The following is a 13,835-nucleotide window of genomic DNA, read 5'->3' as shown; positions in this document are numbered from 1 at the left end:
CCAACAAAGCAGAAGAAGAGACAGTTGAGAGGAAAAAAAAAGAGAGACGAGAGAGCAGCAATCGGCAGTGGCGGCTCTTAATTACGGTGCTGAGGCCGGCTTTATCAGAATCCCCTCACCTCACTGCTCTTTGTCAGGGGGTATTAAGGAGGAGGACACACAATCAGGCTTTTCATTAAGGCCCTACCGGCAGCGCACACAAAGGACGGCTTTAACAGCTGCAGAGAGAGACTCAGGTGGTGGTGGTGGGAGGGCGGCCTGATGGGGGTGACGCTAGGGACGAAGGTGGGATGAAAAGGGGGAGAAAAACAGGAGGATGAGGGGTGAGGGAGGGGGGATACACAGAGAGAGCAAGAGAGAGAGGGAGCATGATGGTGAGGGGAGATAGAGACATGAGCACGAAAGGGTGAGAGAAGAAGATGTAACTTGGAGAAGGGGGCACTGGTGTGTAAAAATACACTAAAACCAATCACTGTTTTTCATGTTAAACTAGAAAAATGGAGTGAAAATTCTAAAAAAAAAAAAAAAATTTTAAACGTGATCTTCACTGGTTTTCTTTAGGTGACCCCTACCCTCTCCAGCTCATCCCCACGACAATGGCTGCTGCTGCTGCCGCCACACCAGGCCTGGGACCCCTACAGCTCCAGGTAAGACTACAGTATCTACAGGTGACCTCTTGGAGGCAGATGTAGGGACCAAAACCCACATACAGTAAATTACAACATCAACAACAACCAGAAGTCTTCAAATATCACAAACCTTTTCACTTAGGAGGCCCCATTGGGAATAAATCCTCTAACCCTGACAGTGTTCACACCACACACTGCTGCCCACTGAGCTATACAAGACCACAAACACAGCCACGGGGGGGATGCACAGCTGTCACTTTCAGCCAAAGTGTGGACAGTGAAGCGATCTCATAAAAACATGATCTTCATGATCGGAGCTCAAAAATCACTCAGAGCTGACATGTGTAACCCTAGCCTTTGGCTCTGTCCTGCAATAGGAGGTAAATGGAGTTGAAGCAGCTGTGTTGTGCTGTTGAAGCGCGAGCAGGAGGATGGAAATGTCGTGACTGACTGACTGTCAGAGCTAATCTGTGGGTGATGCAGAGGAGATTTCTGTCTCTTTTAACAGCACAGAGGCATCAACAGAATGTGATCCGGCTGATAATTGTAATCAGAATTCTGTTCAGAAGCACTTGAACATACCAGGAAGATTTTTCATTCCCTATTCTGAACTCTTGGATATAAAAATACTGAAAAAAATTAATTTGGGATGGTTTGTGGTGTATTTCAAATGCAAACGTCTGCATGTAGTACAGGGTTAAAGAGCATCCAGACTTTACAGTTCATTTTCTTTATTTTAGAGATGTGACAAGATGCATGAAACTTGAGCGTAAGCGTTGTGACAAATGACTTTTGAGGATTCAAATGAAAGGTGGAAGATTTGATGGGAAGGCATATGACATTTTCGAGCAAATCGAATTTAACGGGTCAGTCCATATGTATGTGTGCTCATAAGGCCAAACAATGAAGAGGCAAGAAAGCAGAGAAGAGATGACAAAGTCACAGAGAAGTAAAACAGTAAAGAAAAATGAGTCGACATCTGTTATGCCACTTAGAAAGATGAGTCTGACTTTGCTCCTTTTCCTGTCTGCATGTTTAGTATATGTGGCCTATCGCTTGGTTATCCTGACCCCCCCCGACAACCTCCGCTCACACACTCACTCTCTCCCTCTGACCCCCGCACGCAGACAAATACACGACTAGACCTCACATACTTCCACTCAGATCCACATGGGCTTTGGGGCCCCCTTCTTCCAGGGGTTAAGAGCCTGTGCGGGCGTCCTTGCTGTTGCCTGTCTGAAACACATTAACCTCCAGTGTTGAGCTTGGCTTTGGCACAGGCCGCACTTACCCCCTCTGTTACTGTGACACGCATATCAAAGAGCATTACACACATACACATATACATCTGAGAGAAACAGCTGCATTGATACACATATTTTCCTGTACATCTTTTTCACTTACTGCTCACGCACACAGGGAATGATGGGAAAATATGGGTTAAAGGTTACGCAGAGTGTGTGTAATACATTTGCACCTGTCAGCCAAACGTGCTGCCCCATATGCTAGACACTACAGGGAGAATAGAGTATCTGTGTAATTCTGTCATGGAGAACGGACCCCACTGTCGTCACTGTTTTCATTAATACTTGTGTGTGTGTGTGTGTGTGTGTGTGTGTGTGTTTGGACCAAGAATAATGTCCTCTGTGCTGTTATTACTGCTCCAATCTAGCTGTCCATATGTTCAGCTGTGTTCAGACTCAAAATCTCCAGTTGAACGGCTTTGTCCACCTTGCAATTGGATTTTTTTTTTTTTAACCAGCAGGGAGGGGCGAGAGGACACAACAAGTGCAAAAAAACATCTCACTAGCAGATTTCTTTCTCACAATCCTCCCAGAAAAACACGCATCCATCCACACACATGCTCACACACACACACACACACACACAATTACACAGTCACACTTTGAGATTAAGGCTTTGTCAGAAAGAAACGGATTTGCCCAGGCTAACACAAGTACAGATGTCTCAATGTGGATGGATTTCCTTTGGGATCGTCTCTGCGGCCCTCATTTGTTAAGGAGGTGTTTCTGTCGCCGAGACGAGACATGACAGACAGTTCGTGCCTCAGGTCGCCACGGCAACACAGTGGTTTGGTGGAGAGGACACAAGTGAACCCACTTAGCTGAGACACACACACAAATAGAGATAGAAAATGAAAGATTTTTCAGATACAGTACACAATAAACTCTCCTCTTGCACTGAAGAGGGCATGGAAGCAGGATAAAACCCATATACATTTATATACTAAATGTGTAACTTATTAGAGGATCCTGATTTTAAGCCATAGCCCATTTTGCAGAGTCCACATCCAAGTCCCCTCTTGGTGTCTTTAATCTGAAATTGTCCTCATTATAATGTTGATATGAAGGAAGAAATCAGTGGTGACCTTTTCCCTTATTACACTGCATTAAAACTGTATACATAGAAAGAAAGCAGACTTAGACAAAAACTCTCAACAGCATGGCTTTGAGTTAAGTGCAGTTCTTAGAATAATGTATTAATCTCTCAATGATTTAAAGCTCTTTCTATGTTTGAAATATCCTCCATCAAAATCGACAGAGTAGCTCATATAGTCAATGGGAGCTTAGCACACAATCCTCCACAGAAGGTTTTCAAGGCAATGGAGGCTTTGGAGTGTACAAGGTTGGTGTTTAGCGTCTTAATCTGGGGGATGAGTGTGACATTGTGCATTAGAGCATGTTAATCTGGCTCCCTGTTGACCCTTGATATCATTGATATCATCCACATCACACAAATGGACTGAGAAAGACAGACAGAGCGCTGAAAAAAATGAAAAGAAAAATGCACTAATCCAGGCAGAGAGAGAGAGAGAGAGAGAGAGAGAGAGAGAGAGAGAGAAGAAGATTGGTGATAAAGATCAAAAGGCAGAGCTACCAGAGAGGTATTTAGAAGGATGATCAGTTAAAAGGATAAACAGAGAGAAAGAGTGATGAGGGTGATGGAGGTAAGTGACGGAGAAAAGTCTGAATGTGTGAGAGGGAGAGAAAATGTGTGTGTGTGTGTGTGTGTGTGTGTGTGTGTGTGTGTGTGTGTGTGTGTGTGTGTGTGTGTGTGTGTGTGTGTGTGTGTGTGTGTGTGTGTGTGTGTGTGTGTGTGTGTGTGTGTGTGAGAGACGTGGTATAAAGAGGGTCAATGGCGAGGGCCGGGCATCATATGGAGAGGCAGATGTAGGAACATATTGTCCTGGATTACCGCACTGTACACCGGAGAGATGGACGGACGAACAACGGACAGGCAGGCAGGGGGAGGCAAGAGAGAGAGAGGGAAAAGGAGATTCAGGAACACATGAGAGAATGCGAACGAGAAATCAATGGAGCAACTTGTTTCTCCACAAAACCTTATCTGGATAAGAGAAAGAGTGCAGCAAAGCATTTTCTTCAGTTGTGAGAATTGCTTCAGCGTTGGTATCTCCTTTCCCCTCTTATAGACCTCTTGGAGTTGCAAGGAAATGCTATTTTGTGATAGCAGCATGAGATCAATGCGAAATCAATAGGCAGCAGAGATAGGTGGCAATAGTTAAGGCAATTCTCCTTTAACACTTCTGAACACGTAATGAGTAAAGGAAAAGGATTATTAGGTGTAATAAGTCTATACAATCACCTATGACATGTCTTTGGTGTAAAAGTCCATTTACTTTATTGATGTTATGTAAATGTAATTAACTAAAAGTAATTCAGCAACGATATAGTGAAAGTTAAACTTCTTTTTGGTTCTTTTGGAACTCTTTTATAAAATAAACCAAATATTTGTGTTGTCAAGCAAAATTCCCCAGATTTTTTGTTGTGTTTGTGTCAGTCCTTGTAGCGGCACCCTAAAGCTGTAAGGAAAGCACTGTAATCATGTTATTTAAACTTTAATACGGTATTAATCTTTCAACGTGGGTTGTTTGTGTATTTCATTTATTGCTTACTTAGGTCACAAATAGGTTTCAGTTACTGAAATGAGAAAAAAAAAGCTCAAAAGAGACAAATCGATAGAGAAGCTGATAAGACGTGAAGACAGGGAAGTGTATTGTGTGTCTGACTCAACACTTGCTTCTCTTCTTTTTTGTCTTGCAGTGCCAAAACACACTGCAGTTGAAAAAAAAATGTGGTCAGACAGACAGGAAGTCAGATAGACCGAAAGACACAGAAGAATCCATTAACATCCATACAATAGTCCTCGTTGTCCGTGTAAACAATAGAGCTCAAACTGCTCTGAAGCGCCGCTAACTCTGACAACAAAGACCAGGCAAGCTGGTAATCTGACTAAAGCTGCAGATTATTGACCAAGACACACACACACACACACACACAGATCCCCACCAACCAAGATGACAGAAGACATAGCAGCTTAGTGTGTGTGTGTGTGACACAAACACACAGCATCAATAGTACTAATACCAAACAGTCACCCCAATGTCTTCTCTCAGAGAACACCAATAGTCACACATCATCCTTTCACCTCTCGTCAATAGAACTCAGGTTGGACATGCTCACACACACTCACACACAAACTCACATTTGGCGGGGGATCATGTGACAAGCACCTGCTGACCACTAAACATGCTCACTTGCGCACACATACACACACACACACACATAGATGTGTTAGTGCTGGCTGCACATTAAAGGATTAGGGACAGGAAGAGTGAGGAGCAAGTCTTAACAGTTCAATCAGACACACACACACACATATACATACACAGCTCAGCAGTATGCCTGGCTAGTGAGTGACATTTCAAATTCCTTAGTTTCATCCTGCAACTACGATTGCATTTTCCCCCCTCTCACTCATTGTGTTGCTGTTTGTGTGTGTGTGTTCCTGCATCTGTGTGTGTTCACTCCTCCGGTCACCCCAGGGGGCTTTGCGTTGTCACTTCCTGTTTGTTGACATGCATGTCGTAGTGGCGACGCTCTGGGCGCGCTCCACAGTGCCTCTGCCCTCTGTAACGTCTGTGTGTGTGTGTGTGTGTGTGTGTCATTTCTCGCCGGCCCATTGAGCAGGCTTTGAGTGACGGGAGCTGGCCTTGTAATGGAACTCAATTCACTCCGCAAATAAAGAGGCCTTTGAACCACTGGTCCGAATATGGCAGGACACACACACACATACACATGCACACACCGCCTGTGGTCCACTCGCTAGGGGGTTTGGCTGGTAGGGAAGGGGGGGGTGTTCATGCTCGGCTGCACCCCCCACACACACACACACACCCCTCCATCACTCCCTCTTCCAGGAGCCACAGTGCAGCTAATTGAAGAGAAATGGGTGAGCGGAGGCTGATCTGATCTCAGAGAGCTGGTCCTCCACACCACATCCATCCTGCTGATTTCCACATCAGCAGCAGCAGCAGCAGCACACCCAGTCTGCTACATGTACCTCAATTATCATCGTTCCCCTCCGTCTCTGTGACGGTGGCAGCTGCTGACTCTGGGAACAGGTTGATTTCCAAAACGTAGAGAACCAGCACCAAAGCCTTTGATAAACCTCAACCGTCTGATTCATTGGAGAAAGAAATGTTCACTTCCACATTTTTTTTAAATGTTTTGAGAAGATTACATGCATGCAAGAAAGCTGAAAGAAATCGAATATGGAGAAAACAACATGCCGAGGTGTCAATTCAACACATGAAGACTTTTCTCCATTACTGTCCACAACCTCCGTTTCACAATTCAGTATTTCTTCAATTCAAAGCATCCAGTCTCAAAGTGTTTGCCAGGGCTGAAGTTACCTTGTACCCTATTTTGAGTACAATTCAGGTGTTTTGGAATGGCAGGTATCTTATTTAAAAGTGAAATGGAAAGTTTGGGAATTCAATAAAAGCAATAGAAAAAGACAGAGTACTGTAACAGAAAGCATGTTGCTTTTACATCGCTGTTGCATTGTTGCACGGTGAATGCTGTTGCAGCCACATGTGAATGACAGTCACTCAGAGAGTATTTCACATTCAAACATGAGTTTCTTCCAAAAAGTACTTCTTTGTGTGAGTGTGTGTGCTGCCAGTGTGAAAGTCTGATTTTTTTCTTGTTTGTATAAAAAGAGATAAATGTCTTTATCTAAGATAGAAGAGCAGACGCTAATGTGGCTGTCAAGGGAGATAGAGAGAGGTACAAACAGATAGAAAGAGAGAGAGAGAGAGAGAGAAATAGCAGTGACAGCATCTCTTCCTTGTCCATTTGCATAAACCAGCCTTTGTTTGACGCTGGTGGCCAGCAGCCAAGCCCCAACAGAAGGACGGAAGTTAAACTAAAAAAAAATAAATAAAAAAAAATAAAAAGAATGGTCCTCTTCCAGAAAAATCTTCCACCAGAAATAAATAATAACAATTATAACTATTCAAAAAAATCCCCAACACATCAGTTACTTCTCGCAAAAATGAGCAAAAAAAAAATAAAAATAAACGACCGTTCTGTTTCTCTTCAGAGGACGGAATAACAATTCTGAGAAAAACAAAACAGCATCTTGGAGATTTGTATTAGCCGACATGAAAGTAATTGAGCTTCGTAGGATGATTTTGAGGCGGAAGATAGAGAGACAGAAAGAAGCGTTTATGAATATTGAAGCTCCTTCCAAGTTGTGAATATTATGTTGTGTCTGTTGCTGTGGAAATACTGGCCAGAGACTGTTTTGTGTGATACGGTGGTATTGCATAAATATTCCCGAGTATGTTCACACCATAGCGACTCACGCCATAATGCTTTTATTTAATTGGAAATTAATTAAATACATAAATAAGAATTGGGAAAACCTGTTTTTTTGTTTCCCTCAGCAGTTATTGAATCAATTTATCTTTGTTTCAGACTATTTTATAGCGTTTCCGTGTGTTTTTACATCTTATTGTCAGCACACTAAACACATCGCAGGGGCACAAGACACTTCTGGCACGTCCCATCTGGCATGTAGCTTCACGAATTTTCCTCCCTCCCTCCCTCTCTGTCTCTCTCTTTTTCCCTCTCCATCATCACTTTTTTTCACCTTGAGCAAAAGCAGGGCTCTCCGGCGTGACCTCGATAGCCGGAATGTTTTCCCTTTCTCCCACGATGCACCTGGAGGGGACATGGCCATCTCTGGGCCTGTCAGAGAGGCTGTTAGCGCTTCTCCCATGGGGTGAGGGAGGGGGTTGACAGTGGAGATGTCCCTCTCTCTGTCACACAAACAGAGGCCGGGCCACTAATGGCCTCTTCTTCCAGAGCTTTTTAGCTGGTGTCTTCTTTTTTGTTTGTGCGCTCTTGAGTATTCATTTATTCATGTTGTCCCTTTCTTCTTCTTTTTTTTCTCCTCCCATCTCTCCCCCCCTCCTTCCTCCTTTCTTACTGTCCCTGCCTCCCCCCTCGTCTCTCATCCCGTCTGTCTCTCCGGCCTCTCTCCCCTCTCTGTCTCTCTACCTGTCTCTCTGACCTTGCAGCAGTTGTATGCAGCTCAGCTGGCGGCCATGCAGGTTTCCCCGGGGGCCAAGCAGCACGGAGGCAGCCTGCAGCCCCAAGCCAACCTGGGCACACACTCGCCACCCACCAACACACACTCACAGAGTGACAAGGGCCGCAGCTCCCCACCACCAAACAAGACCAAGGTAAAAGAAAAGTGTGAATGTATATGTGTTTAATACTAGAAATGCCAGTGGATGCGGGGGGGTTTCGATATTGACAAGACATGTCCTGATATTTTTAGGAAACAACATAAGCAGACATTAAGGCTGAACATTTTCATTCCTTAAATTCAAATTTGACTTTTAATCTCACCAGTGGAGTAAATCGTCAATGCAAATGGACTTGTTATAAGTATATATAATGTATTTTCCAAAACTTAAGTTTAATTTTTTCCCATTCCACTGCCACAAGCTGCCTTACTCTTTCTTATTTCAAGATAAAGACACAAATTTCTTACAACAAAAAAAGTGGATTTCAGTGGAAATCTTGAATTCTATTCTAATCTAATCTATTCAAATTCTTTCACTTTTTTAAGAAACTACATTTTTTTTGGACTCATAGCAAGAAATTTGCTGTTTGCTTTTACTGTCTAACTACATGCACTCTGGCCTTTCTAGTGTTACAATACAGACTGAGAGACTGAATGTCTGCTTGGATGAGATTGTCTTTCACCACAATGCATGATCTGAAAATGTGCGTCCAGGCTTGTCTGAGTCTTGCATTGCATCCCGAATCTTGTCTTTTTTTTCAACGGTCAGCTCCTCATACTAATGCACACCTCGGTACAACAGTCAAACTTGAAGTCAACCTCTGCAAATCAAACACTCCAACTTTATCACAAAACTCCAGCTGATATCCGGCCACGGTGGATTTGAGGATGTATTGGTGTTTGTGCTGTTTTCTCGGCTGGCTGCCCAATAGGGGCGAAGGGAAGCCTTGTGTCCACTCGAGTGGAATTCTATGAATATCTGGTGGACTGTTGGGACCCTGACCACCCCACAACCCCCACCCCCAACCCACCCATACACACACACACACATACATAACCCCCCATGCCCCCTGCTGTCTTCTGTCTGCCCCGGGACCCCCCCCCCCCCACAAGTGTAGTGGTCAGTCACAAATCAACACACACACACAGACAGTGACACACACACACACGGGGGTTGGGCCAGTCTATTGAAGAGTTGGACAACACTATCAAAATCCCACAGAGTTTGAAAATCTGAATTCAGATTTGTGCAAACCCCACATTTTGTCACATAAATCAAAGTTTCCCAACTCTTCTCCTTTTTCTTTCCTTTCCTCTCGTCTTCTCCCCTCTTTTTTCTTTCTACATTTCCACTTCCACATCTTTTCCTTTGCTACTTGGAACCTAATTACCCTCCTTCATCCCTCTTTTTTCCCCCCACATTTTTCTTGGCCTTTGCCAGCTCCTGCGTTCACAAACACACACACACACACTGTTAGGACTAGCTCCTGGCCCAGATTAAAGCTTGTGCTTGACCCCAGAGCTTGCACCCCTGCTTTCTTGTCCATCAACCCTCCATCACACACACACACACACACATACACACGCACACAACCATCCTGCCCCACTGACACACACGTCTTATTACCATATATATGGAGTTGGGCTGACAGGCGAGTGCCGCGGCCTGTGGTGGAGGGGATGTGGGAAGCCGTAATGGCCTCCCCAGTCCAGCAGGAGTGGCAGACTGGGGAGTGGACCCACATGGATCCTGACGGGCCCCATGGAGCCAAAATGGCCGATTGACCTCAGAGCTGTTTTGGTGTTACTCCCCCTTGCAGTAGCTCTGTTTGTGAGCATGTAGAGACAGGAATTAGATAAGTAATGATTCTTTCTTGCTTTTTCTTTTTTTCTACGTCCCCGTCACTCTCAACCTCCTTCTTCTTCTCTTTTTTGATTTATCTCCTTCAGTCTGACCACTGCAGCACTCTCACTCTTTCTTTCTCAAACTCTCTCTTTTCATTTTCCCGTCTCTCTCTCTCTCTCTCTGGGTGAGTGACATGTATTTTTCAGAGGTGTGCTCCCCCTGTGGGCTCTATCTCAGGTCTCGAGTCATTTAGAGACCCTCTGCCTGCCTCTGCTCACAGCTGTTTGGACTCAGGCACACAACGCTTAAGTGCTTTACCCTCGGGTGAGACATGGACGCACACACACACGAGCAAATGCACGAGCACACACACACACATAGGTGTTGAACAAGATACCAACTAGAAACCATGCAGCCCCCTCACACACACACACATGCACAAATCACTGCAGCATACATGCAGCTTTCTTATACGCAAGACTGGATTTTTAGACGTAGGCAGGCATGCATACAGACCCATACAATAGTGCAATTCAAATTAAGCACCATATGTAGCCCATTCGCTGACATGCATCACACACACGCAGTGGTGGAAGGTAACTAGACACATTTACTCAAGTAGCTTAGTTAACTACAGTTTTGAATATACTTTCACGAAAGTAGGTTTTAGTTATAACTCAGTATTTGTATAGTAGCATTATTAATTTTACTTAAGTAAAGGATCTGAAATTCAAATTTCAGATTTAGCTTGCAGCTGAAATGAAAATCAAAACCTCAGTTTCCAACATCTGGCATATAATGACAATATGCAGCCAGCAAACTGCTACCTACAGTAGTGTTACTGACCGTGTGCATACACACACGCACACTTATACGCTACAGACCCCCTGCTATCACTTAAAAGGGTTTTTGGGAAGAGGTTTGCTTGCTGTTTGGACACTTGCAAAAATGTCATTTATCTATTCATGGCCCTTGATGGCCTAAAGCAGGAAAGTGTAAACCTTTAAAGGTTTACCACTGAATCCTAGTCTAATCGAAAATATCAAGCGAATTTCCATAGTTGAGGAGTTAGAGTTTGAATCATTGCCACATACTGAAAGAAACAGTGTCATGTCTGCCTCCTCTGCTGTCGGATAGAATTAGAAATGACAATATAATTAATATCCAAACAGTCACTTATTGCTGGAAGGAAAGGAAGAGAGGAGGAGACGGAGAGAGGAAGATGCAGTACGAGAGGAACATGTAAAGGTGTTGATGTGGACATTGTGGCACACACACCTACACACACACATACACATACTGGCCTAACCAGGATAAACGATAGTGGCACACACACTTGTCCTGTTAGTTGAACCGTCAGCTCCTGTGATGAGATGCAGAACCCTGATGTCGCTTTCACACACACACACACACACACACACACACACACACACACACACACACACACACACACACACACACACACACACACACACAAGCATTATCTCTCCCCTCCTGCTTCCTCTCTGTCTCTCTCTGTCCCTCTGGCTCTTGCTGTCACTCTGCATGTTTTCGGCCTCAAAGCTGGAGACTGTTTCATCAGCCAAGAGAGACACAAAAGCAATTGTATTAATTCAAGATTCCAAGCCTTTCAGAGGCTTTAAAGGCCTCACACACACGCGCACACACACATATACACACACACTCATGAGGTTTAGAGCTTGTTGAACAATGACACACACACACATAAACAAGTCGGTCCAAGCCTCTCAGCTCCACTGTCTAAACTAATTCCTCCACACTGGCATAATGCAGGTTGGCCACCTTCCCACCATAGGATTTGGCTTGGCGCAGAGAGGAAACTCCCCCATCCACTGTACAAGAGGCGGAGGCATTATCTATTTGTAATAAATATTCAAACGCGTTCCCAGCCAAAGCCCACCATAATATGGGTCAGGATTGAGAAGATCCCGCTCAGTTTTTCTCTTCTCCTTTCTCTCCTCTTCTTCTCCGGCCCATTGTCTCACTGAAGGCATCTTTGGGGGTCCTCCGTCTATTTAGAAAGACCCCTCTAATGAAGGACAATCCGGTTAGGCCTCATCGCACACGCACGAACATGCACACACAAACTTGCGATCTCACACACACACGCACACACACACAGGCACGTACACATGTAGGGGCTTAATTGGAAGGGCTTAATTGAGTTGTGAGGGGCTCATAAGGCTTAGTACGACTCAAGGAGTGGGAATCAGGGAAAGTCGGCCTTAATGAGTGGAGATACCACACACACACACACACACACAGATACAGTACTTGCTCTCTTTTTGGATCCCACTGTATGCTGGATGCTGCTCCTCCTAAGCAGCAATTAGACTAATGATCAGAAAATAAAGAAAAATAATGTGTCTGTTCTATTCTGTGGTTTAAATTGAGCTACAATAGAACCACACCTGCAATGCTAAAACACACACAGACACACACACACACACACACACACACACACACACAGACAATTAATGTATTACTGTAAACAAAACAAAACAATCTGAAAAAAACAAAAACAAGCTGTATTTCTACAGCACGTAAACACTATTGTTGTGCATCTTTAGTAGCGGGCCCATTAAGCCGTCCCATGTTGTGTCTGCCTTTTAATTGCAGAGTTTTAATTACACAGAGTGGTATGTGTACATCTGGCCCCTTGGCGATCTAATTCCTTCCTTCCTGTCATGTGACCCTCTGAGGCTCCCCCTGATTGGATTAGGTCATCGGCAGGGGTGATGTTGCCATGACAATTAACGTGATAACAGCCCCGGGCTTCGTTTGGTGGTCCACATGCCGATTCATTTAGGGGCCGCTGACTGCTACTTGTGCTGTGTGCAGACATCCCCTGATGTAGATGAATGAGGAAATGTAATAATACAGATACATGAATACAGCGTCTTTTTTGGCATCATAATACATGGCCCCTACCTTAATGTACAAATACTGTTGGCATCAAAAAACAGATGCTTCAGAAGATGTATTGATTGGTTGTGTGTGTGTGAGTGTGAGTGTGAGTGTGTGGCTGTCTTTGAGGCAGAAAGTGCTGCTGGTCCCCTGTTTCTAATGGAGCAAGTGCACATTGAAGTGGCAGACAGTCGTCTGTTCTGTTAGCTGTTTGATACATTGAGACGTCACTGTGTCTTTAGTCTCCCACAGCTGTAAAGACTGTGGGAGGTGTTATTTTTCATGAAAGACAGAGAGAGGAGTCCACTGTCGTTTTCAAGGTGTTTCTCCTCCTCACGTGTTTGATTGTTGCTCTTGCCTCTGGCCTTGTTTGAAGCATGTCGAGGAGCAGTGTTGTACTGTAATGCATGTTTACTGGCGCCTACATGTGGAGCGTGCATGTGCATGAATCGTGTCGTCTCTGCTCTGTCTGAAGGTTGGCTTTGCTGTGGTAGGAAGTCAGCAGTTTTGCATGTGAATGTCAGTGGTTTGCACCAGAGATATGTGGTACATGTATTTTCGTTTGTGCCGTTAATTTTTTTTTTGCTTCTGACCGAGCTGTTTGGAGACGGGCAGTGGCATGCACCTTGTCATCTGTCCCGCCAGGCTTGCCTCAGATTGCTGTGCATGGGCTTCCATTTAATTAGTACGTGTTAAAGCCTCAATTGCGAGTGGTCTCAGTTAGGGAGGGCGAGGGGTCTCTCCTGCCTCCCGCTTCCAAATTCCTACGGTGGTCACAGCAGGCGAAACTGTGCTGTTTTGGTTTTTGCAGGACAGTGAGGGTGCACAGCCACTGAACCTGTCGGCCAAGCCTAAGGCATCCGAGAGCAAGTCACCCAACTCCCCCCCAACTTCCCCACAGGTCCCTGCTGCTGCTGCCGCCAAGCTGGGCCCCGCAGGCTCCATGAAGCATAGTGTCGCCCCCTCCAGCATCGGAGGACCACCAACCAGAGTCAGCTCAATAGGTAAGTGGA

At 44.8% G+C, this 13,835-nt stretch overlaps 1 protein-coding gene across 10 annotated transcripts in view; it reads left to right on the top strand.

Annotated features, from left to right (window-relative positions):
* sox5 (SRY-box transcription factor 5) overlaps window positions 1-13,835 on the top strand; it is a 208,223-nt gene that overhangs the window by 180,806 nt on the left and 13,582 nt on the right. For 8 of the 10 annotated variants that reach the window (XM_041030245.1, XM_041030249.1, XM_041030242.1 and 5 more), the window contains 3 exons: window positions 562-647; window positions 8,038-8,202; window positions 13,634-13,826. In XM_041030245.1, the coding sequence (XP_040886179.1) occupies window positions 562-647; window positions 8,038-8,202; window positions 13,634-13,826 (444 nt within the window). The remainder of the gene's footprint in view (window positions 1-561; window positions 648-8,037; window positions 8,203-13,633; window positions 13,827-13,835) is intronic. The other 2 variants (XM_041030244.1, XM_041030243.1) reach the window with 1 other exon arrangement.

This window comes from Toxotes jaculatrix, chromosome 22 (genome assembly GCF_017976425.1).
Source record: "Toxotes jaculatrix isolate fToxJac2 chromosome 22, fToxJac2.pri, whole genome shotgun sequence".
Taxonomy (NCBI): domain Eukaryota; kingdom Metazoa; phylum Chordata; class Actinopteri; family Toxotidae; genus Toxotes; species Toxotes jaculatrix.
This window is presented reverse-complemented; position numbering and strand designations above follow the sequence as displayed.